Source organism: Schistocerca americana, chromosome 4, assembly GCF_021461395.2.
Source record: "Schistocerca americana isolate TAMUIC-IGC-003095 chromosome 4, iqSchAmer2.1, whole genome shotgun sequence".
NCBI classification, from domain to species: domain Eukaryota; kingdom Metazoa; phylum Arthropoda; class Insecta; order Orthoptera; family Acrididae; genus Schistocerca; species Schistocerca americana.
Window position 1 is genome coordinate 491,203,088 of NC_060122.1, and position 27,692 is coordinate 491,230,779.

At 42.9% G+C, this 27,692-nt stretch overlaps 1 protein-coding gene across 1 annotated transcript in view; it reads left to right on the top strand.

The window, feature by feature from the left end:
- Window positions 1–4,291: 4,291 nt before the first annotated feature.
- Window positions 4,292–27,692, top strand: part of LOC124613022 (3-ketoacyl-CoA thiolase, mitochondrial-like) — a 41,970-nt gene continuing 18,569 nt past the window's right edge. The window contains exon 1 of the mRNA XM_047141579.1: window positions 4,292–4,427. Within this exon, the coding sequence (XP_046997535.1) occupies window positions 4,409–4,427 (19 nt within the window). The 5' untranslated portion in view covers window positions 4,292–4,408. The remainder of the gene's footprint in view (window positions 4,428–27,692) is intronic.

A 27,692-nucleotide genomic window follows, 5' to 3' on the forward strand; every position in this document is an offset into this window, starting at 1 on the left:
ACCGGCAAGGGAACTTGCTGTTCCAACAGGACAATGCACGTCCGCATGTATCCCGTGCCACCCAACGTGCTCTAGAAGGTGTAAGTCAACTACCCTGGCCAGCAAGATCTCCGGATCTGTCCCCCATTGAGTATGTTTGGGACTGGATGAAGCGTCGTCTCACGCGGTCTGCACGTCCAGCACGAACGCTGGTCCAACTGAGGCGCCAGGTGGAAATGGCATGGCAAGCCGTTCCACAGGACTACATCCAGCATCTCTACGATCGTCTCCATGGGAGAATAGCAGCCTGCATTGCTGCGAAAGGTGGATATACACTGTACTAGTGCCGACATTGTGCATGCTCTGTTGCCTGTGTCTATGTGCCTGTGGTTCTGTCAGTGTGATCATGTGATGTATCTGACCCCAGGAATGTGTCAATAAAGTTTTCCCTTCCTGGGACAATGAATTCACGGTGTTCTTATTTCAATTTCCAGGAGTATATATATATATATATATATATATATATATATATATATATATATATATATATTATTTTTTTTTTGGGAAAAAATGTATTTGAAAAAAATACAGGAAATTGTTGACATAATTGTTGGATAGTTTCCCACACAATCGTCATCCCATCCAATGTATGTGATGAGCTGTAGTATAAGCTTCTTCATATCCCCTTCTAAGAACTCTCCCATCAGCTCCTTCCTCCATCCTCCACATCAGAACTTCTTTCTGCACCTGCTCATCAGTTGAAAATTTAACTCCACTCATGTGTGCCGTCAGGGAGATTAAAAGATAGTAATCTGAAGGCACAAATTCGGGGGAATAGGGGGTGACGCAAAACATCCCAGCCAAATGAGTCCAAGAGAGCCTTGGTGCCTGAAGTTGTGTGAAGGCGGGTGTTGACGTATAACAACCGCATTCCTCTTGTTAGCATTACCCTCCTTTTGTTTTGAATGCTCCTTTTGAGTTTTTTAGGGGCTCACATATCATTGTGAATTTACAGAGGCAAAAATTAGACAAAAATGATGCTTTTTAGTCACAAAACACTGAGGCCATGATTTTTCTTTTTGTGCTCGAAATTGTGTTTTTGAAATTCTTAGCAGATCAGGAATTAGTGTGATGCAACTGTGACAAAAGTACTTTTGTCTCAGGTGTGCAATGTGCCACCCACATTTCATCTTCAGTCGCAATAGAGCACAGAAAATCCTCAACTTACAATTCAAGTCGCTCAAGAAACTCGCAGGCAGTATTGACCAGATTTTTCTTCTTCTTCTGTCAGCAGTTTTGAGACCCATATTGTGCAGTTTCTGGTATTCCAGCGTTTCTGAGAGTGTGTTTTATAAGAGAGTTCTGGAGAGTTGTGGAAACATTGTAGGAATTTCATCCACTGTCTGCTGGTGGTGATCGTGAGCAGTTTCCTCAATTTTTTGCCCCAACTCATCAGTCAAAATGGAAGGACTTCCATTCATCTACATCTAATTGATTGCTGTTCACAATAAAGTGCCTGGCAGAGGGTTCAATGAACCACCTTCAAGCTGTCTCTCTACCGTTCCACTCTCGAACGTCAGGCGGGAAAAACGAGCACTTAATTTTTTCTGATTTCTCATATTTTATCGTGGTGATCATTTCTACCTACGTAGGTGGGTGCCAACAGATTGTTTTCGCAATTGGAGGAGAAAACTGGTGATTGAAATTTCATGAGAAGATCCCATCGCAACGAAAAACGCCTTTGTTTTAATGACTGCCCTCCAATTCACCCATCATGTCTGTGACACTATCTCCCCTTCTTTCTACTTTTTCGATGTCATCCGTCAGTTCCACCTGATGCTGATCCTACACCGCACAGCAATACTCCAGAATAAGGCGGACAAGTGTGGTGTAAGCAGTCTCTTTAGTAGACCTGTTGCACCTTCTAAGTGTTCTGCCAATGAATCGCAGTCTTTGGTTTGCTCTACCCACAATATTGTCTATGAGATAGTTCCAATTTAGGTTATTTGTAATTGCAATCCCTGAGTATTTAGTTGAATTTACAGCCTTCAGATTTGTGTGACCTATCTCGTAATCGAAATTTAGCTGATTTCTTTTAGTACTCATGTGAATAACTTCACACTTTTCTTTATTCAGGGTCAACTGCCACTTTTCGCACCATACAGGTATCTTATCTAAATCATTTTGCAATTGGTTTGGTTATCGGATGACTTTACAGGATGGGAAATGACAGCATCATCTGCAAACAATCTAAGACGGCTACTCAGATTGTCTCCTATGTCGTTAATAGAGATCAGGAATAGTAGAGGGACTATAACACTTCCTTGGGGAACGCCGAATATTACTTCTGTTTTCCTCGATGACTTTTCGTCTACTACTACGAATTGTGACCTTTCTGACAGGAAATCACGAATCCAGATGCACAACTGAGGCGATACTCCGTAGGCATGCAGTTTGGTTAGAAGACGTTTGTGAGGAACGGTGTCGAAAGCCTTCTCCAAATCTAAAAAATATGGAATCAATTTGACATCCTCTGTGGATAGCACTTATTACTTCATGAGTATAAAGAGCTAGTTGTGTTTCACAAGAACGATATTTTCTGAATCCTTGCTGACTGTGTGTCAATAAATCGTATTCTTTGAGGCACTTCATAATGTTCGAATAAAGTATACATTCCAAAACCCTACTGCAAATCGACGTTAGTGATATAGGCTTGTAATTCAGCGGATTACTCCTACTTCCCTTTGTGGGTATTGGTGTGACTTGAGAGATTTTCCAGTCCTTAGGTACGGATCAAATCGTATTCTTTGAGGCACTTCATAATGTTCGAATAAAGTATACATTCCAAAACCCTACTGCAAATCGACGTTAGTGATATAGGCTTGTAATTCAGCGGATTACTCCTACTTCCCTTTGTGGGTATTGGTGTGACTTGAGAGATTTTCCAGTCCTTAGGTACGGATCTTTCTGTGAGCGAGTGGTTGTTTTTAATTGCTAAATATGGAGCTATTTTATCAGCATACTCTGAGAGGTACCTGACTGGTATACAATCCGGACCGGAGGCCTTGCCTTTCTTTATTAAGTGATATAAGCTGCTTTGTTGCACCGATGATATCTACTTCTATGTTTCTCATCTTGGCAGTTGTTCTTGATTGGAATTTAGGAATATTTACTTCGTCTTCTTAGGCAAAGGAGTTTCGGAAAACCGTGTTTTAATAACTCTGCTTTAGTGGCACTGTCATCAATGACTTCACCGTTGTTATCGTGCAGTAAAGGTATTGATTACGTCTTGCCACTGGTGTGCTTTATGTATGACCAGAATCTCTTTGGGTTTTCTGCCAGATTTCAAGGCAGAATTTCGTTCTGGAGATTATTAAAAGCATCTCGCATTGAAGTACGCACTTCCATTCCTCTGTTCGTCTGAACATTTATTCTGCCTCCACTAAATTTCCTACATCACTTAACCACACTCGTTCTGTTCATAACACCTTCGCCGCAAACTCTTTTGATTCACGAAAAAAGTCTGTGTGTGTTATTACTTCTGCGAGTAGGAAGAGGATCACAGCACGTGCTAGCACCTGGTGGAATTTATTATTAGCATATTTCACGTAACTGGACACTACAACTTGAGTTTATGTACTTGCGATACTCGCTAAGGTCAGGGGATTCCTCTCCATTCTACAACTCAGTGTTGCCAAACCTCAAAAAATAAAAAAAAAACTTCAACCCATTATGGTCAAAGTACACTTACTTTCTGAACATGCCTCGTATGTTAGAACTGGCTATGTTTGTAACTAATAGATAGATATTTTGGTTTTCCTACAGGAAAAAATATTAAATATATGAACGCCAAGTTTTGGCTTATTCGCTTTCTCTACACAGACCTGCTCAGAACAGTAGCGTTTGCAATAGGAAAGCTGCCAACGGCACGGAAAGCAAGACATGTCCATTTCGACTAACGAGCAAGATCACCGGTGGTCTAGCCACATACCGTTATCGCTTTATCTGCACACCACAGTACTGCAAAGAGACGGGAAGTCAGGATTGAGTGGCCAAGACACACAATTTTAACGTGTCACGAATGTTTATTTCGGCCACTGACAGAGAAATTCCATTCTTTAAGAAAAAAATGTCTGCGCGGGTGCGAGCATCTATGAGCGTCATGTCACGCCTATATTTTTGTGGGAGTGTTTGCATTCGAGATAACAGACGAACTGCCGTCCCGCGTACCGCCCAGTGGCGGTCAAAGGTCTCCCGCGAATGGAGTATTCTTTTTTGTCTTATCGTACTCGTTACAGTCGCTTTCGTTATCTGGTGAGCAGCTGGTTTGTGGCTCTCTGAACTCAGGGGCAGACTTGCAGTAGTAGCACACCTGCCACCCAATACAGGGCTGCAATTTCCTCTGCCTTGCCAAGAGAACATCTACGCCATGGCATCTCTGACAAAAGGTATGTCTTATACTATTGACAACTTACTTCTGGTGGTAGCTGAATCTTATCTCGCGATTTTCCTTATGGCATGGCCTAGTACCAAATCGGCTAGAATCGCTGATACTCTAATGCAGTAAAAACACTGCCTTTTCCCAATGGACTTTGGCAGCTTAAACCGACAAGTTTCATCGACGCACTGTGTGCTAAATCGGTAGATGATGCGCCTCTCGATTTATCTGTTAAAAGCCGCGTGAGCCGCACATGTAACAACGCAAACGAAGCACTTGAGATATTTTGATACGACAGCTACACCTGCCCTCCTTACGTAAGAAAATGACAAGTCCCCTACTTTCTAAGGGACATTTAGATCTCCGACTAAAAGAAAAAAACCTGAAGTAGAAAGAATTATGAAATGCAGACTACTAGCATTTAAAGTGAGAAATCATTAACAGCCAGTAAAGCAACGATCAATTTCTTACAGAAAACAATCAATAAACTGTTATATAACGATCTGCATCAACCAACGACACCTTGAAAACTAATTGTCTGCTCTGGAAGACTACCACATTGAGCTGCTACTGCCGAAGAAAAGGATTTTAAAGTTATTGAATGCTTTTTGCACCAGTGATTAGTAATGTGCTCTGTATAGCTCCAGATTCAACGACATGTTCTGTCACTCCCCGGCTCTGAAATGTCTTTGACAGTTAGAATAATGCGATTATTACAGCTGAAACAGCAAACTTGCACTCTTGTTAGCTGACATGTAATGCCTTTGTAGGCAGTCGGTAAAAGATTGGAAGACATCGAATCAAGATACCATCTTCCAGATTTGTTTGTGAACTGGCTACAGTCCACGTTTAAGAGGATATTTTCCGACAAGATTCCATTACGAGGTGCCTTCTTGAATTCTTTGAACAGGTAGTGCTTTCGACATAAGTCGACTACTTAATGTAACATTAAGGTATCGAGTGAATCATAATAACAGTTTTAGGAGATTGGTCAGTTTAATGAAACTCGTACCTTCACGCAACAGAATAATGAAAACATAAACAACAAACTGTCACGGGTCACCGCGCTTGATTATCTGTACCTCACGACAGCCTGTTAACAAAAAATATGCCATAATGGTCTAATAAATGATGATGTACCTTACAACTGATGAGAAGAAAGCAGATGGCTGATGGAATTCAAAATGTGTGTTAACTGAATGTATTACTCGACGGAATAAGCTGGTCTTCTGTTTGTGAAAATAATTGGCATTTAGTTGAGCATATATTAACAAGCAGAAGTTCATCGATTCTGTTTGCGCCAACAAGTGAGGTCAACCTTTCTGAAGAAACACAAGTATGGTAAACATGCAAGTGAGTCGAGGTCAAAAGAAAAACTCGTAAATAACGTCAGTAAATCATTTATTATATGACAGACTGCAAATGGACTTTCTCTTAATTTTTAAAAATTACAGTTGTTTAATTCCTGCAAAGCAAATGGAAATAATGCCAGTGAAAAGTTGCTTAGGCAGAAAGTTCACATTACTGAAAAAGTAAAATGGAACTTCTAAAGCAGTAAAAGTTTTACAGTTTTTATTATTCGTGTCATAACCAAGGTGGGAAACAAGTGATGAGTAAGTTGAGGTACATTATCTGATTAAATTGATCCGGACATCCTTATGTAGGCCTACACGAAATGGACCCACTAGACGTCACGGTTGGGGGGGGGGGGGGGGTATCGTTTTGCGATCAGAGAAGCAATAATGGCAGAAAGGGTCGGTCTGGAGGGAACGTGGGCTAGTCACTGGATGTTATCAGAGCAAAAAATCTATCAGGGACATTTCAGCCTTTCCAAAGCTATCCACTTCAGCTGTTGGTGATGTGACTGTGAAGTGGAAATGCGGAGGAATAACTGCAACTAAACCAAGGTCAGGCAGATCTCATCTACAAACGGACATCGACCGTCGACCACTGTGGAGAGTGGCTGAAAAAAATCGTATGATATCAGCAGAAGGAATCACTCGTGAGTTCCAAAGTGCTGTTAACAGTCCAACCACCACAATGACTCGGCATAGGGACCTGGGCCTGCAATTGTCGAGCAGTGCATAAGCCACAGATTTCTGTAGTCGGTGCTAAGTAATGTTGAGGTGGTGTAAAGAGAGACGCTACTGGACAGTGGATGAGTTCAAGAATGATTTGGAGTGATGAATTACGCTATACCTTGCAGTTAGATTGAGGGTTTGGGTTTTGTGAATGCCTGGAGAACATTACCTGCTATCATGTGTCGTGCCAACAGTGAAGCATGGAGAAAGTAGTGTTGTGGTAGAGGGGGCCGTATATCGCAATATCACAGTTAAAACTGTGGTCTCCTTATTGCACTTAAGAAAATAGTAAATGCGGGAGGATATGAACACATTTTACATCATCGTGCACTGTGTGCAGTAGAGGACCAGTTCAGAGACAATGATTGTATCATCATGACAACACACTCTTCCACAAAACAGCATCTGCGAGGTTTGTGGACAGTAACAGTCCTGAAATGGACTGGTCCGACGAGAATCTCGGCCTGAACCCAAAACACCTTTGGGATGAGTTACAATGTCGACTTTGCTCAAGATCACAGCATTCCAAATGACTGCCTACTCTGGTTTAGTTTCTTGAAGAAGAATGAACTGGCATTCCTCTAAAGATATTTTGACATCCCACGGAAAGTGTGCCCAGTAGAGTTTAAGCCGTCATAGAGCCGAAGATTGTTAACACCCCTTATAAACGTCTGCTGCTACTGTCGAAGATCCCCGACAGCTCGCCTTCAGCTGCGAAGCGCTGCAGGCGAAAACCGTAACAGCTGTGACAACGCTGAGGCTTTGCCATACAGGCTTTTCAAAATCGCGTTGACGTTATTGGTTGAGGTAGACCCGCAAAGCAGCCGCACCCAGCCCACTGCAATGTCGGGTTTAAACTTACATCGACTCAACCATAGGCATCTGGATACTTTAGATCAGACAGTGTCTTTTGCCTGTTTCCATTTGCTGTGCAGTCTTCTGGAGGGATGCAGGCCTTAAACTAAGATTCATTATCACACCAAATCGGGTGCTGAAAAGTATTATGTAAAATGCTCCAACAATCATTTACTAGGTATACAGGGCTATTACAAATGATTGAAGCGATTTCATAAATTCACTGTAGCTCCATTCATTGACATATGGTCACGACACACTACAGATACGTAGAAAAACTCATTAAGTTTTGTTCAGCTGAAGCCGCACTTCAGGTTTCTGCCGCCAGAACGCTCAAGAGCGCAGTGAGACAAAATGGCGACAGGAGCCGAGAAAGCGTATGTCGTGCTTGAAATGCACTCACATCAGTCAGTCATAACAGTGCAACGACACTTCAGGACGAAGTTCAACAAAGATCCACCAACTGCTAACTCCATTCGGCGGTGGTATGCGCAGTTTAAAGCTTCTGGATGCCTCTGTAAGGGGAAATCAACGGGTTGGCCTGCAGTGAGCGAAGAAACGGTTGAACGCGTGCAGGCAAGTTTCACGCGTAGCCCACGGAAGTCGACGAATAAAGCAAGCAGGGAGCTAAACGTACCACAGCCGACGGTTTGGAAAATCTTGCGGAAAAGGCTAAAGCAGAAGCCTTACCGTTTACAATTGCTACAAGCCCTGACACCCGAAGACAAAGTCAAATGCTTTGAATTTTCGGCGCGGTTGCAACCGCTCATGGAAGAGGATGCGTTCAGTGCGAAACTTGTTTTCAGTGATGAAGCAACATTTTTCCTTAATGGTGAAGTGAACAGACACAATGTGCGAATCTGGGCGGTAGAGAATCCTCACGCATTCGTGCAGCAAATTCGCAATTCACCAAAAGTTAACGTGTTTTGTGCAATCTCACGGTTTAAAGTTTACGGCCCCTTTTTCTTCTGTGAAAAAAACGTTACAGGACACATGTATCTGGACATGCTGGAAAATTGGCTCATGCCACAACTGGAGACCGACAGCGCCGACTTCGTCTTTCAACAGGATGGTGCTCCACTGCACTTCCATCATGATGTTCGACATTTCTTAAACAGGAGATTGGAAAACCGATGGATTGGTCGAGGTGGAGATCATGATCAGCAATTCATGTCATGGCCTCCACGCTCTCCCGACTTCACCCCATGCGATTTCTTTCTGTGGGGTTATGTGAAAGATTCAGTGTTTAAACCTCCTCTACCAAGAAACGTGCCAGAACTGCGAGCTCGCATCAACGATGCTTTCGAACTCATTGATGGGGATATGCTGCGCTGAGTGTGGGAGGAACTTGATTATCCGCTTGATGTCTGCCGAATCACTAAAGGGGCACATATCGAACATTTGTGAATGCCTACAAAAACTTTTTGAGTTTTTGTATGTGTGTGCAAAGCGTTGTGAAAATATCTCAAATAATAAAGTTATTGTAGAGCTGTGAAATCGCTTCAATCATTTGTAATAACCCTGTATAAACAACAGAGTCAGGATACAAAGTGACTAACGTAATCTGGTAAGTACAAGTGATTTTGCAACCATTGGCGATAAGGAAAAAAAGAGTTTCGACAATTACAGATAAGAAAGATTTGTTTGCTGTATGGCCAATATTAGTATTTTTGTTATCTAACGAACTGCCATAGTAAGTTCGACTTTCCAGAGCATCAATATCGCGCTAAGTCAGCCGCAGCAAATCCACCGTTCTCTATTCTTTCTCTTCTTCGTGGTGCTTTTAATTTTGGCAACTGATGAATTTATCCTAATGTCGTCTACATCTATATCATACTCCGCAAGCCACCTAATGGAGTATGGCGGAGGGTACTTTTTGAACCACTAACTGAGCCCTCCAACCCTGTTCCACTCACGGATAGCGCATGGGAAGAGTGATTGTAGGTAAGCCTCTGCATTGGCTCTAATTTCTCGAATTTTCTTCTCACGGTCATTACGCGAGACGTATGCAGGGGGAAGTAACGTGTTGTCCGACTCTTCCCAGAAAGTTCTCTCGAAATTTCAATAGAAGTGCCTCTGTAATGCACAACGGCTCTCTTGTAACATCTGCAGTAGAGTATGTTGAGCATCTCCGTAACGCTCTAGCACCAACTACACGGTCTCATGATGAAACGTGGCGCCCTTCGTTGAATCTTCTCTATCTCTTCTATCAGTTCTATATGATGGTGACCCCCGATAGATGAACAGTACTCAAGAATGTGTCGAACAAGTGCCTTATATTCCACTTCCTTCGTGGATGAGTTACATTTCCTTAAGATTCTTTCTATGAATCTTGAGTCTGGCATCTGCTTTTCCCACTATTTGTTTTATGTGGTCATTTCACTTAAGCTCGCTACGGATAGTTACTCCTAAATATTTTACGGCAGATACTGTTTCCAACGGTTTAACTGGTATCTCCATCGTCCTTTGATCTTCCGAGGATTCAGAGTATCCACTGGAGCATTCTTTATTAAGCAGTCTACTATAATCACATACACAATTATATTTCCTTAGTGTCTCTCTGTTCTTATTCACCCATTTAATACCTCCTCATTCCATATTTTTCCTTTCCAGTGCGCTCGTTGAACTAGGTGAATTCATATTCGAAGATCTCCTTTTTTCTAATAAACTGCTTATATTAGGACATTTAATCTTCTACTAGTTTGACCAACCATATCGCCTGACATGCATCTCGACGAACATTTATGGGACAAAATTGAGAGGTCAGTTTGTGCCTGAAATCCTGCACTGGCAACACTTTTGCAGTTATAAAGGGCTATAAACGCAGCATGGCTCAATATTTTTGCAGGGGACTTCAAAAGACTTGAGTCCATAGCACGTCTAGTTGCTGTACCAAGTTGCGCAAAAGTGGACTGAATCATTTCTTCTGAAAGTTCTAGAACTTTGTAAGGAAATTTGTAGCTCACAAATGTGACACGTCTAATACAAAAAAATTAATTGCTTCTAAACATACTTCATCGCTGTACACGTGAGTCTGCAGTGACTAGCACACAGCCATATGTGCCATGAGCTCAAAAGATCTCACAAGCACAATTGACATTAGGCTTCTGACTCTTTCCCCATCCGAGGCCAGCAACTCACACTGGAGTGGTGGCAATAGACTTTGAAACAGTCAGTTCTAATACTGGCGGTACAAGAAATTTGATTACCTATAATTGGCCGGCAAGTGGAGGAGAAGTAAAAGCATTAAGTTGTGATCACCACAATATGCACTGTTTTTTGACCACTTCACAATGTCACATGGTATTTGGGCAAATGCCACTGTAGATGCTGAGTCGTCCAACGGATGGGAAATGTCAACCTCAGTCGCCTCCCAGCTGTTATTAAAGAGTAGTAAGCCACAGGAGTTAGACAAAAATATGGAGACACCACTAGAATTGCATGCTTGAAAATAAATGCAGATGACAGCCAAGCCTGCTGGTGGAGCTGTTTTGTCCAGATCGCTCTTCAAATCAATTGCGAACAACTGTGGCCAGTTGAAATGGCGCATTGTCATCCATAAAAATTCCATCGTTGTTTGGGAACATGAAGTCCATAATGGCTGCAGATGATCTCCAAGCAGCTGAATATAACCAACCATTAATGAACCAGAGGACCCAGTTCATTCCATGTTAACACCACCCACATCATTATGCAGCCACCACCAACTTGCACAGTGGCTTGTTGACAAATTAGGTTTGTGGCTTTACCACGGTTTTCCAGTCGCCTAGGGTCCAACCAATATGGCCACAAGCCCAGAAGAGTTGTGTGTCATGCTGTTCCGAAAGCACTCGCGTCAGTCGTCTGCTGCCATGACTCGCTAACGCCACATTTCAGCACACTTTCGTAACAGAAATGTTTGTCGTACGCCCCACACCCATTCCTGGGGTTATTTGGTGCAGTGTTCCTTGTCTGTTACCACTGACAGCTCTACACAAACGCCACTGCTCTCGATCGTTAAGTAAAGGCTGTCGGCCACTGTGTTGGCGGTGGTGAGAGCCCGAAATTTGGTTTTTTGCACACTCAAGACACTGTGGACCTCGAAATGTTGAATTCCCTAACTATTTCCGAAATGGAATGTCCCTTGCATCTAGCTCCATCTACCATTCCGCGTTCAGTTTGTTCATGCCCATAGTGCGACCACTGTTCATTCCCATAGTGCGACCATAATCACGTCAGAAACCTTCTCACATAAATCTCGTGAGTACAGTTGACAGCTCCACCAATGCTCTGCTCTTTTATACCTCGTGTACACGATACCACCGCCATCTGTATATGTGTATATCGTAATGCCATGACTTCTGTCTTCTCAGAATACTAGAATTCGAATCTACATCTACATTTATACTCCGCAAGCCACCCAGTTCGCATATGGTTCGCGGGAAGAACGACTGCTGGAAAGCCTCCGTGCGCGCTCGAATCTCTCTAATTTTACATTCGTGATCTCCTCGGGAGGTATAAGTATGGGGAAGCAATATATTCGTTACCTCATCCAGAAACGCATCCTCTCGAAACCTGGACAGCAAGCTACACGGCGATGCAGAGCGCCTCTCTTGCAGACTCTGCAACTTGAGTTTGCTAAACAGCTCCGTAACGCTATCACACTTACCAAATAACTCTGTGACGAAACGTGCTGCTCTTCTTTGGATCTTCTCTATCTCCTCTGTCAACCCGAGCTGGTACAGATCCCACACTGATGAGCAATATTCAAGTATAGATCGAACGAGTGTTTTGTAAGCCATCTCCCTTGTTGATGAACTACATTTTCTAAGGACTCTCCCAATTAATCTCTTTTTTTTTTTAATTTTAAAATCGTTCCGTACGCATACTCCCATATATTTTACAGAAGTAACTGCTACCAGTGTTTCTTTCACTATCATATAATCATACAATAAAGGATCCTTCTTTCTATGTATTCGCAATACATTACATTTGTCTGTGTTAAGGGTCAGTTGCCACTCCCCGCACCAAGTGCCTATCCATTGCAGATCTTCCTGCATATCGCTGCAATTTTCTAATGCTGCAAGTTCTCTGTATACTACAGCATCATCCGCGAAAAGCCGCATGGAACTTCCGACACTATCTACTAGGTCATTTATATACACTCCTGGAAATGGAAAAAAGAACACATTGACACCGGTGTGTCAAACCCACCATACTTGCTCCGGACACTGCGAGAGGGCTGTACAAGCAATGATCACACGCACGGCACAACGGACACACCAGGAACCGCGGTGTTGGCCGTCGAATGGCGCTAGCTGCGCAGTATTTGTGCACCGCCGCCGTCAGTGTCAGCCAGTTTGCCGTGGCATACGGAGCTCCATCGCAGTCTTTAACACTGGTAGCATGCCGCGACAGCGTGGACGTGAACCGTATGTGCAGTTGACGGACTTTGAGCGAGGGCGTATAGTGGGCATGCGGGAGGCCGGGTGGACGTACCGCCGAATTGCTCAACACGTGGGGCGTGAGGTCTCCACAGTACATCGATGTTGTCGCCAGTGGTCGGCGGAAGGTGCACGTGCCCGTCGACCTGGGACCGGACCGCAGCGACGCACGGATGCACGCCAAGACCGTAGGATCCTACGCAGTGCCGTAGGGGACCGCACCGCCACTTCCCAGCAAATTAGGGACACTGTTGCTCCTGGGGTATCGGCGAGGACCATTCGCAACCGTCTCCATGAAGCTGGGCTACGGTCCCGCACACCGTTAGGCCGTCCTCCGCTCACGCCCCAACATCGTGCAGCCCGCCTCCAGGGGTGTCACGACAGGCGTGAATGGAGGGACGAATGGAGACGTGTCGTCTTCAGCGATGAGAGTCGCTTCTGCCTTGGTGCCACTGATGGTCGTATGCGTGTTTGGCGCCGTGCAGGTGAGCGCCACAATCAGGACTGCATACGACCGAGGCACACAGGGCCAACACCCGGCATCATGGTGTGGGGAGCGATCTCCTACACTGGCAGTACACCACTGGTGATCGTCGAGGGGACACTGAATAGTGCACGGTACATCCAAACCGTCATCGAACCCATCGTTCTACCATTCCTAGACCGGCAAGGGAACTTGCTGTTCCAACAGGACAATGCACGTCCGCATGTATCCCGTGCCACCCAACGTGCTCTAGAAGGTGTAAGTCAACTACCCTGGCCAGCAAGATCTCCGGATCTGTCCCCCATTGAGCATGTTTGGGACTGGATGAAGCGTCGTCTCACGCGGTCTGCACGTCCAGCACGAACGCTGGTCCAAATGAGGCGCCAGGTGGAAATGGCATGGCAAGCCGTTCCACAGGACTACATCCAGCATCTCTACGATCGTCTCCATGGGAGAATAGCAGCCTGCATTGCTGCGAAAGGTGGATATACACTGTACTAGTGCCGACATTGTGCATGCTCTGTTGCCTGTGCCTATGTGCCTGTGGTTCTGCCAGTGTGATCATGTGATGTATCTGACCTCAGGAATGTGTCAATAAAGTTTCCCCTTCCTGGGACAATGAATTCACGGTGTTCTTATTTCAATTTCCAGGAGTGTATATTGTGAAAAGCAATGGTCCCATAACACTCCCCTGTGGCACGCCAGAGGTTACTTTAACGTCTGTAGACGTCTCTCCATTGGGACCACCCTGCTATGTTCTGTTTGCTAAAAACTGTTCAATCCAACCACACAGCTGGTCTGATATTCCGTAGGCTCTTACTTTGTTTATCAGGCGACAGTGCGGAACTGTATCGTACACCTTCCGGAAGTAAAGGAAAATGGCATCTACCTGGGAGCCTGTATCTAATACACTCCTGGAAATTGAAATAAGAACACCATGAATTCATTGTCCCAGGAAGGGGAAACTTTATTGACACATTCCTGGGGTCAGATACATCACATGATCACACTGACAGAACCACAGGCACATAGACACAGGCAACAGAGCATGCACAATGTCGGCACTAGTACAGTGTATATCCACCTTTCGCAGCAATGCAGGCTGCTATTCTCCCATGGAGACGATCGTAGAGATGCTGGATGCAGTCCTGTGGAATGGCTTGCCATGCCATTTCCACCTGGCGCCTCAGTTGGACCAGCGTTCGTGCTCGACGTGCAGACCGCATGAGACGACGCTTCATCCAGTCCCAAACATGCTCAATGGGGGACAGATTCGGAGATCTTGCTGGCCAGGGTAGTTGACTTACACCTTCTAGAGTACGTTGGGTAGTACGGGATACATGCGGACGTGCATTGTCCTGTTGGAACAGCAAGTTCCCTTGCCGGTCTAGGAATGGTAGAACGATGGGTTTGATGACGGTTTGGATGTACCGTGCACTATTCAGTGTCCCCTCGACGATCACCAGTGGTGTACGGCCAGTGTAGGAGATCGCTCCCCACGCCATGATGCCGGGTGTTGGCCCTGTGTGCCTCGGTCGTATGCAGTCCTGATTGTGGCACTCACCTGCACGGCGCCAAACACGCATACGACCATCATTGGCACCAAGGCAGAAGCGACTCTCATCGCTGAAGACGACACGTCTCCATTCGTCCCTCCATTCACGCCTGTCGCGACACCACTGGAGGCGGGCTTCACGATGTTGGGGCATGAGCGGAAGACGGCCTAACGGTGTGCGGGACCGTAGCCCAGCTTCATGGAGATGGTTGCGAATGGTCCTCGCCGATACCCCAGGAGCAACAGTGTCCCTAATTTGCTGGGAAGTGGCGGTGCGGTCCCCTACGGCACTGCGTAGGATCCTACGGTCTTGGCGTGCATCCGTGCGTCGCTGCGGTCCGGTCCCAGGTCGACGGGCACGTGCACCTTCCGCCGACCACTGGCGACAACATCGATGTACTGTGGAGACCTCACGCCCCACGTGTTGAGCAATTCGGCGGTACGTCCACCCGGCCTCCCGCATGCCCACTATACGCCCTCGCTCAAAGTCCGTCAACTGCACATACGGTTCACGTCCACTCTGTCGCGGCATGCTACCAGTGTTAAAGACTGCGATGGAGCTCCGTATGCCACGGCAAACTGGCTGACACTGACGGTGGCGGTGCACAAATGCTGCGCAACTAGCGCCATTCGACGGCCAACACCGCGGTTCCTGGTGTGTCCGCTGTGCCGTGCGTGTGATCATTGCTTGTACAGCCCTCTCGCAGTGTCCGGAGCAAGTATGGTGGGTTTGACACACCGGTGTCAATGTGTTCTTTTTTCCATTTCCAGGAGTGTATTTTCTGGGTCACATGAACAAAAAAGCGAGTTGGGTCTCACACGATCACTGTTTCCAGAATCCATGTTGATTCCTACAGAGTAGATTCTGGGCTTCCAGAAATGACACGATATGCAAGCAAAAAACATGTTCTAAAATTCTACAACAGATCGCCTATAATTTTGCCCATCTGCTCGACGATCCTTCTTGAAAATTGGAACTACCTGTGCTCTTTTCCAATCAATTGGAACCTTCCGTTCCTCTAGAGACTTGCTGTACACGGGTGTTAGAAAGGGGGCAAGTTCTTTCGCGCACTCGGTGTAGAATCGAATTGGTATCCCGTCAGGTCCAGTGGACTTTCCTCTGTTGAGTGATTTCAGTTGCAGTTGCAGTGGGAAGATTGGTCATGCTCGTATTCTGGGTGCTTCCATAACCAATGTAACCGAAGCATTCGGTGTTTGAAGTGGCAACATATCGAAAATTTATGCTGCATAAAGGGAATGTGTAAAACATTAAACGCTAAGTAACAACGCAGACGAAAGTGAATGTTGAGTGATCGTGGCAGAGGTTACTGAAGAGAACTGCGACAAATAATTAGAAAAAGACAGCTAGCCAAGTCACTGCTGAACTGAATGTCGCACTCATGAACCCTGTCAGGACCAAAACAAGGTGAATGGAGCTCCATAAGCAGAGAACTGCAGGGTCAGCTGGAACTCCAAAACCACACACCAATGATGCAAATGCCTGTAACACCGAAACAAGGTGGCAAAGCTATAAAACATGCACTATGGAGCAATGGAAGGAAGTCATTTGGTCGGATGTATCTTGTTGCACGCTGTTCACACAACTTGGATCGTCAAGGAACTGTTTTGCGAGCTCAAGCATGAATTGTCACATCTCTCCATTGAAAAACATGCAGCAGCTGGGGTTATCCATTCAGAGACGACTGGAAGCTATTTTCAGTTTCGACGGTTTTCCTACACCGTATTGGGGCATCGTAATATGTTGTGTTTTTCTTTTCCATATTTTTGTCCACCCGCTGTATGTGATGGCACTAAGTTTCACCGGCCACCTTCTCTCATATCGTCATCATCAGCATGAACGTGACATTATTCTTTAAACAAGCTAAAAAAAGTCACTTTCATTAAAACAGTTAGACTTGAAGACTGCTGGCGGCAGATTTCACCAGGCAGTGAGCCACACATAAGAACAATAAAGTCGAAATTTTCTCATGGATCCAATTCAACTGACGACAAATAATAATAGTTTTATCCATCCTCTTTCCTTTTTTGAGTTTATAATAACATTCAGTCCAGCTGGTACACTAACACTGAACAGAGAATTTTTTCTGTGAAATGGTCATTCGTAGACAACTGGCAATCCAAAGAATTCCATAAATATTCATACAAGCTCAATTTACTTTTCTATCTAAATCACTCCATAATCTGTAGTTTTCTTTTCGTTAAATCGTGTGCTATAAACTATACGTGATCAAGGAAAACTTTTTGTTGTGCATAACATTCATTCCAGAATTTATTGTTCTTCAATAAAGAGATGGAGAGAAAGTCTTCATAATATCCTCCCAACCTTCCACTGTTATGTTGCCAAGCAGAGCAATGAATTCCAAAGATCCCCAAACAAAGCTAAACCACATTTCATTCCTTTGCCATAAAATTATGTATATCTACACGTACAGACAGACAAACAAATGATTAAAATTTAAGGAAAATTGGATGTTTTATTCAAGTGAAAGAGCTCCATAGACTCAGCAAGTCAAGAACATGTTGGTCCACCTCGAACCCTTGTGGAAGCAGTTATTTGGCTTGGCATTGATTGATAGAGTTGTTGGATGTCCTCCTGAAGGATATCGTGCTGGATTCTGTTCAAACAGCGTGTTAGATGCTGAAATGGTTGGAGGACCCTGCCCGTAATGCTCTAAACATTCTCAATTGGGCAGGGATACAGCGACCTAGCTGGCAAAGTTAGGGTGTGACAAGCACGAAGCCAAGCAGTAGAAACTTTCGCCATGTGTGGGCGGGCATTATTTTGCTGAAAAGCCCAGGATTGCATGCCATGAAGGACAACAAAACAGGGCACAGAATATTGTTGATGTACTGCTGTGCTGTACGGGTGCTGAGGATGACAACCAAAGGGACCCTGCTATGAAAACAAATGGCACTTCGGACTATCACTCCTGGCTGTCAGGCTGTGTGGCAGGCAATGGTCAGGTTGGCATCCCATCACTGTCGAGTGTGTCTCCAGACACGTCTTCAGCCTGGAATCTCATTGACAGGAGTAAAATTCTCTTTAGTCATGAATCCTGCTTCGAACTGAGCCCCAATGACCAGTGAAGACGTGTCTGAAGATGTCCGAGACAGCGGTGAGATACCAGTCTGTCTGTCGCCTGCCATATGGCCCAACAACCAGGACTGGTGGTCTGGGATGCCATTTCTTTTCATAGCAGGATTCCTTTGGCTTCATCCACTGCACTCCTACAGCACAGCAATACGTCGACGATATTCTATGCCCCATTTTGTTGTCCTTCATGGCCAGCCAACCTGGACTTACATTTCGGCAAGATAATGCCCTCCTGCACATGGAGAAAATTTCCACTGCTCGTCTTCATGTTAGCGAAACCATGCCTTGTCCAGTAAGGTCGTCAGATCTCTCCCCAAATTGAGAACGTTTAGAGAATTATGGGTAGGGCCCACCAACAGTCTCAATATTTTGACGATATAGCACGCCAGTTGAACAGAATTTGGCAGGATATCCCTCTAAAGGACATCCAACTACTCTGTCAATCACGACAAGTTGAATAAATGCTTGTGTAAGGATCAAAGTTGGACCAACACGATATTGACTTGTTCAATTTGTGAAGTTCTTTCTCTTGAATAAATCATACAATTTTTTTCTGTACATGTACATCACATCTACCGATATCCGTCCGGGGTGAGGATAAGGAGTAGGCGATTAGCGTTTAGCGTCCCGTCGACAGCGAGGTCGTTAGAAACGATATATCCGTCCCATTCGGATAATTCTTTCGCGGTGCTTTTTTTTTCATTTGATGTTTTCCCTAGGCTCTCCGAGTCTACAAGCTGTCACATCACCGTCAGCTGCTCACAGACTTGAGCGACAATTCCTTGTGGGCTGGCTCTTTCTTAACATCATAGGAAGTGAGAGGAAGTAAAAGCGTTCCTCAATTTCATAGGAAAGGTGAGAGGACTGGAGAGGGTCATTATCAGGCTAGGAAGTTTTCTGAATTTTAAACAAGTACTGCTTAAGTAATTCAATAATTTGTTTCCGTTATATATTTAACTGGGAGAGATGTGTTACACAGTTTTACCCTTATGACTCGCTGGCCTAACTCCTTCAACAGACAGTTACATTACAGCAAACTGTTGTGATTATTTTAACAACATCGGTACCTAGCTACCAGAGACAAGTGTTGTCCCCTGACTTATTCTGCTTACCCATAGGGAAATACAGATATGTCACTCTCTTCCTTAATTACTCAGTTTTGTAAGAGAGGAGTACAATGCCACAACTTATTCAAGCTCTTCACAGAACTATTTGTGTTAGCTTACTGCTCGTTTTCTTCTATTATCTGACACACAGACAAAGATACCCAATTCGCCTGGTGCTTTATTGTCTAAGTCAGGTGCTCACCAAAATGGAATACAGACTTCTTTATAGAATGCTTACTTCTGCATGGCTCTTAGTTATGGGACACTGAGGCTGCACTGCTGCTCTTCAGGATCTTCGTACGTCCCCAGTCTCCAACTGTACAGTAATGGCTACTCACGACTAATTATAGTGTGATTCATGAACAATGGTGGTTCACACAGGTCGAGGCATGGACGGAGACTCCAGTGTTTCCAGTTCCAAGTGACAGCTGCTATACATGCATACATGTGCTTTGTACTTGAAGGAAGCGTGTTTTCTGCAAATTGTGTTTCTTGCTTGCTTATGTAGAATTTGTCGCTTAATGCGAAATAACTCACTAGGATTATGTTTAACGCTCGCACTAGCTACGATGTTCACAGCAGAGAGCTCAGGACACTACTGAACACCCACTGACTGTGTGATGTAGGCCTGCAGAACAAGTGTAAACTAGACCGCCATCATCTGTGAGTCCAGCTATAACTGGCACCTACTCTCTGTGACCCCTATTTATAATCTGTTATTGACTACCAGTTCTGGATCTGGGTGCCTTGTCACTTATTTTATACTTTCCCTGACTGCTTTACCTATTTTGTGGAACCTCCCACCCTCAGTCAGAGAGATCCTCAAATCCAGGTGGACTGCTATCACTTCCACAGTTCAGTGGCTACCAAGCCAGTATGACATTACATATGGTCACACTGCCAAGAGTGTGTCTGTATGTAATCATTTTCTCTTCAGCATGTCTGCAATGCCAGATCTGCTTCTGCCTATACTGGTCGTGTGGCATCAGAAGCATTTGCTCATGTTAGTAAACTTGGACAGTGGTGGCGTCTGATAAATTAATAAAAAAGGAACAGCAACGACAACACATACGTTAGAAAGTTGTATGATTCATCAGTGCGTGAATGTCTATTACATATAACTTTCCACAAGTGATACAGTCATTCCAGAAGAAACATAACATGTGACAGGATTCGGTCATTGCGTTTTAAAGGAACCGTGCCAGAATTTGCCTTAAATGATTTTAGAGAAGCACAGAAATCTCTGGCTAGATGGCCTAAGAAGGGTTTGAAACTGTTCTTGTTAAAAAATTGAGTCCTGTGGATTAATCTCTGAGCAACACCTGGAAGTCTTACACTTGGACTGTTAGATCTATCTACATTTGTTTGAAATGGTGTTGATACAAGCTCTCTCTGATAATACAGAATACTAACTCCACAACTCATATGGATAATGATTGGAGCCTTGCTTTAAGAGTTCAGAAGCTTAAAATTGTGCATTTCACAAAACAAAGAAACATAGTATCCTATGACTACAATATCATTAAGCCACATTTGAAATCGTAATCATTCAATACTTGGGTGCAATACTTTGTAGGGAAATGGAACAATCACATGCTTTCAGTTGTAAGTAAATCAGGTGGCAGATTGCAGTTCATTGGCAAAATACCAGGGAAATGCAATCAGTCTACATAAGTGGCTGCATAATACAAAATACTTATGTGACCGATTAGAGAATGTTGCTCAAGTGTGTATGATCCATGCCAAATGGGACAACCAAGGGATGTTGAAAGGATACAAAGAAGGGCAGATAGAATAGTCACACTTTTGGATCAACCTTCCGGTAAGTGTTACACAGATAGTGAAAGAATTGAACTGGCAGACACTTTAAGGTAGACACAAACTATTCCACAAAAAGTTGCTTAGATAATTTCTAGAATCAAATTTATGTGATGAATCCTGAAATACATTATAATCCCTAGACAACTTGATAAGTAAATTTAATTTAATAAAATGGTTTAAAATAATATCCCCTGCAAGTGCAAATGAATCTACCAACAAATTTTTAGAACTGTTAACTGAGAATTTTGAAGCATATTGTCCTAAACACTGCAAGAAAATATCAAAGCAAAATAGTTAGACCACACCACACACTCTAAAAAGCTCGTACACCCAACATCTAAGTAGAATAAGAATCATAATGCTACTCCATTATGATAGGTCTAAGCACAGTAATGCTGACAAGGAAATGGATATGAAAGTGAAAAAGATTTACAGGTCTGAAACCAAGGTAGCTAAGGGCAAAGCAAATGATGCATATATATTGAACTCAGTGAATAAATCCAAAGTTTGAGGGGAAATTATTAAAACAGAAATAAATTGTGATGATGAAGTATACCAGACACCATTTCCACTTGATATTCTAAATGCAAATTTTGTTTGTCTTCAATCAGATAACAGCATAATGGAGGATGTGAGTAAGGCAGAGGCACTGCTGCCAGAAATGAACAGTTAGCACATGGGCAGCTTTCACTGGACTCGTGTAACTGAGAAGATGGTCAATGAACCAATAGCTAGGCTCAGTAATTCTAGAGCAGAGGATTACTATGGTCTCTCAAATTATGCTATTAAATATATCAGAAATCAAATTGTAACACTACTGACTACAATAATCAACAAAATTTTAATGAAGGTGATTATCCAGAATGTTTAAAAATATCTGTAGTTAGACCAGTACATAGGAAAGGAGATATAACATCTCCAGATACCTATCGACCAATATCACTTACACCCATAATATCAAAAGTAATAGAATACTGCATGCATAAACAGATGAGTCAATATTTTGAACATAATGATATACTTACCTCCTCACAATATGGTTTCATGTCCACTTTTTCTACAGTCAAAGGAGTCGAGAGTATGGTAGCAAAAATATACAATTGTTTTTAAAATAAAGATATTATCTGTGTAACACTTTTGGACCTCAGGAAACCTTCTGTATGGTCTCCCACAGTATTCTCATTAAAAAACGCTACCACTGAGGAGTGAGAGAAAATGCTCTATGCCTAATGCGGTCTTACTTGGACAATAGAGAACAGTTAGTCAAGGTAAATAATCAAATGTCAAGTTGTCTCCCAGTTTTGGGTGTACCTCAAGGATCTATTCTTGGACCTTTCATTTTCACTGTTTATATAAATGATTTACATGCAGTTGTACCATGAGATGCAGTGCTATATGCTGATGACACAACACTCATCACATGCAATACCAACCTTGGAAATGTGCAACACAGCATGGCAGTGGCAATGGAGAGATACACTACTTGGTTTGAGGCAAATGTACTGCTGAAGAATGATAGTAAAACTGAAGCTATTGTATTCAGTCTGAATGCTCCCAGCCATGATAAAAAAATCAACAGTAAAATTATTAGGATTTCGTATAGATCAAAAGCTCAGCTAGGATACCCAGACAGGGAAGTTATGTGGTAAATTGGCATGTGTCATCTATCTGCTGTACAAGCTGAGGAGCAGTGTCAGTAAAGAACGTCTGTTAGATGCATATTTTGTATTCTTCCATTGGCACCTGAGTTATGAAATACTATTATGGGGCAATTCTGTAGGCTCAAAATTAGTGTTTAAATGGGAAAAGAAAACAATAAGGTGCATAGCAGGACTTAGCCCATATGAATCATGTTGAGGTTATTTTAAGAAACTAAATATAATGACAGTGACCGAGCGAGGTGGCGCAGTGGTTAGCACACTGGACTCGCATTCGGGAGGACGACGGTTCAATCCCGTGTCCGGCCATCCTGATTTAGGTTTTCCGTGATTTCCCTAAATCGCTCCAGGCAAATGCTGGGATGGTTCCTCTGAAAGGGCACGGCCGACTTCCTTCCCTGTCCTTCCCTAATCCGATGAGACCGATGACCTCGCTGTTTGGTCTCTTCCCCCAAAAAACCAACCAACCTATAATGACAGTGCCTGGCCTGTATATTTACAACTGCCTTGACTTTTTTTTAAAGAGAATCTGAGTAAATTTGACTTAAGGAGGACAGTTCATGGCCATAATATAAGAAGCAAACAAACAATTAATATGCCATATGCTAGGCTTGCAAAGACACAAAACAGTTACTAATATCTTGGTCCTGACTACTTCAACAAATTACCTGAAAGTGTCTACACAGTGCCAGTAACTAAATTTAAAACTAATCTTTCGAGGTGGATGAAAAGTAAAGTAATTTACTCTGCTCAAGAGTTCCTTGCACATGTGACAAATGACCCATTCTCCTTATGAGAATGAGCAATAAATTAACTGAAAAATATACTATTTTATTACTGTTTCATGTACTTATTGTTAATTATCTGTTTGATTATTTATCTGTCAATCACTGAACTATGTAGTTCATTTATCTTGTAACTGATCTGTAAGGAAACTTTTTGCTGTCATTGACATTTGCATAAATATGTATTGTGTCCATCTTGGATTATTACACTGTAGTTAGTGACATATGTCCAAGTTTATATTATTATTATTGTTATTATTATTCTGTTAACACTGGGGTGCCAGCTGCATTTAAATATGCTCAAAGGTGTAATAAAACATTTGTAGTGTGCTACATACTGATCCCATATAGATTGCAAAGACATGATATGACTAATTACAGCATGCACAGAGCACATTTAAGCGATCACTCGTACATGAATGGAACGAGAAAAAGCCATACTAACTGGTATAACTTCGTACATGAATGGAACAAGAAAAAGCCATACTAACTGGTATAACAGTATGTACCCTTTTTCCTTGCATTTCACAGTGGTTTAAAGAGTATGGATGCAGACGTGGAACGTAGCTTGTGGTAGTTTGTTCTCCAGAGTTGCAGAACTACAAATTATTTTTATGTTTGAAATGATTGTTGAGGTTGGAAATAATAAACAATAACATCATGCATTATGTTCTTATTTAGCTTTCGAATATGAACAACAACACTGGTGATATGCACTGCATCAGGCCAAAACAATACTGGGCCATCTTGAAAATATGCACATTTGTAGCTGTCCAAGCGTCTGCTTGCTACAACAGTCAATAACATGCCAAGACTATCTTCACAACTATGCACCTTCATCTGAAACTACTTTTTTTATTCCGGTGGCTTGTGGCATCATTCCCATTCCCACTGCCAGAATTGTGGTGTATCCTTATAAACAGAATTAAGTTTCATACAGACCTACAGGATATATCATAACTAGTTGTGTAAATGCATCTCTCTGAAAGTACAAGATATAGAAGCAAAAGAGTCTCAGCAAACATAGGCCCACAAATGGACCATTTGCGAGATAGTTGCGACTTTGTGGTGACTAGCCACTGCTGACTTGAATTGGTACAAATGTCATCCCAGTTAGGTAAAGGTAACAACATTACACAACATTAAGAAAAGTTATAAGACATGCTTTGGTAGAACTGCAGGTGTGTTGAAGGAACACGACAAAACTACATGACAGTACATCAAGTTTACAGGATGTGTTCAAAGTGTCATCCTTGTACCCCGGTGCAGACCTGTACCCATCACTGTAATGAATTTTTGAATGTTTTAAAAAACATCTGGATCATTTTGAAATTCTTGACAAGCATTAACAAATATCTGCCCTAATTGTTCTACTCTATTATGCGGAGTGGTGTACATTACACCTTTAAGGTGGCCCTAAACACAGAAATCCATGGCGTTAATATCAGGTGATCTTGGACGTCATGGAACAGATTCTCATCACCCAGTCCATCTTCACCACATTGGCGCATTAGATGTTATTCCACCATAGCAGCAAAAAGTGCCATTGCTCCATCATGCATGTAACACATCATCTGACGTTGCTCTAAGGGTATATCCTCAAGCAATCCTGCAAGATGATGTCACAGAAATGGAAGGTAATTCCGTACTTTGAGCTTTCAGGTAACATGTGTGAACCAATAAGATGATCACCTAGTACCCCTGACCACATATTCAATGAGAAATCTCACTGATGCAGAGACTTTAGCACAGCATCTGGGTTGGAGTCTAGACAACTCCAAATGGGAGAATTGTGATAATTCAATACACCACCACGAGTGAGCCCTGCTCCATCTGTTAATAAAATGTTGTTACCGGACTTAGAGTTGCCTACAACTTGTTGTAACCACTGACAGAACATTAGTCTAAGGCCAAAGAGCACACCTAGGGCACTGAACTCACTGGAGGTGGTACAGGTACATTGTGTTGCGATGCAGTAGTCACCAAATACTACTGTGGCTCATTCCAGGAATATGTGTGGCAAATTTCTTCATGGAGGGTGCTGGGGAGTGTTCAACAGTTTCCAGCACCCCATATTCAAGCACAGGAGTAATTTGTGCATGTCTTACCATTCCCATAGCATATGCAAAGCTCCCAGTTTCTCAGAGGCGCTGATGCATCCCTATAAATGTTTTGACTCTTGGGTTGCTTCTTGGTGCAAGTGTGCAGCCTCCCACACAATGCCATTAGCCCTGGCACACATGTAATGCAAATATGCATATTCCTCATCACTTTAATGTTCCATGTTACCACCAACATTCGTACAACACAACACATGCTCTACAAGCAACTGGCGTGAGGGGCACTCACTGTGTACTGTGTTTTCATATCCACTCTGTTTACAACTCCACTCTCGAAAGTGTAAACTGTGTAAAGCAGAGAGTGGTCTGTTACCTTTAAAATTTTTATTCAACAAATTCCCAAGATTAATTTTACAACAAATATTCAGCAGATTTATGTGCCACAGTTTAAATTTGCATTACAAAATGAAATATCTATACTGTTCAACACCAAGGAGAACCAGAATTTTTATTCAAATTTTTATCCAACAAATCCCCAAGATTAATTTTACAACAAATATTCATCAGATTTATGTACCACAGTTTAAATCTGCAATGCACAGTGTAATATCTATACTGTTCAACACCAAGGAGAACCAGAAACAAATTTCACAATTTTAAAAAAAATAAAAAAACAACAGATCAAAATTCACAATTTTATAAAAGTGATACGTGCTGGGTATCCCAAAACAATAACAATACGCTTAGTAAAACACTTTGAAATACAGCTAAGACCAGTTACACAAGGAGTGCAGTGCAAACACAACAAGGTACAAGAATACGGTAATTACTCTTATATGGAACTTATTTCAGATTGTGCATACCAGCTAGCCACAAAGGCAACTTCAACCAACAAACTATCTGACAATATGTGACAGATACCAAAACACCTCCAGGTACCACAACTGGCCACAAAAATTTAAAATTCCTTAAGTAACTTAAAATTTATTTTTAGAGCAGATTCACTGGAACACATTACAAAAAAGAAACAATCTTATGACATATTTAAGTGAGAAGGAACCAAACCAAGAAAAGCATACCAAAAACCAATTCATGATGGATATGTTGCCACTAACTATGCATACATGCAGAGATAACAAGTACAAAACATGCGCAGTGTGCCGACCAATATCTCTTGGACAGAGGCAACGTAATTTTATTACGAATCTGCAGAACACACAGTAATTAAAGGTCAGCCTAGTAATGGCAAGAAATGTTGCCCTAGAAGTTGCTGCTCTCTCTTCAATCAAACACACTACTTGATTACATTTGGGAGAGAGCTAATCACCAGTTGTCATGGAAAGTTAGAATAGCCATGTCTGATCACACACTCTCACAGGCTGAATCACTGTCTCCACTGTTTCCACGTAGGAACAAGCTGGATAGGTAGCCCTACAGCAAACTGTGCCCAATGTGACATAGCACAGCTGTTCAGCCAACAACTTCCTCCCACTGCCAGCTGACTCGACTGTGGCTGCCCAGATGTACATTTAAATCCATATGGTCAACTCTTCCAATGGTATCCCCAGGTTCCTTCTTGTACTTTCTCATTTTGGTGACTGCATCATTCTTCTTGCACTCTTGCCAGCTGGTCTTGTCCGGCACCTGATAGTGGTGTCCATGTTATGGTACACCTGACAACAACACCTCCTGAAGAAATTTCTAACTGGTAGTTGCAGCACCAATAGCTTGGTTTTCGAATACCTGTGGCTCAGTGACGTCTTATGATGGCACATCCTCCTCACCTCAATCTTCAAGGACTTGGCGTAGAAGTTGGCTGAAAAACTCCCACACACCATTAAGTAACATGAAGACAACCATGGCACACAGTATTTACACACATCAGCCACCCAGCATCTCAAAATCCAGAGCACTAACAGATCCTACACTACCAATCTTCTCACATACATAGATATACACTGTCCACCACTTCGCACTTCAAAATCCAGAACACTAACAGATCATAAATGACAGGCCTTCTCACATATTACATAAATATACAGTCCAGTCACATTATTGTGACCACTGCCTATGTTTGACGTCAATGTGCAATAATCACTTGCAGATGGTAGGTGGCAGCGCTAGCAGTGGAGGGTATGAAAAGTGTTTCTGAGAATGCAAAAAACAGTACAGTCATTGTTGTAATGTGGAAACAGAACAATTTATCTGATATCCAAAAGGGCATAATCATTGGTTATTGGGCCAATGGTGGAAGCATTTCCAAAATGGCTAAGTCTGTAAACTGTTTCCATGCTGCCACAGTTAATGTATACCGTACATGGCAACATGGTGG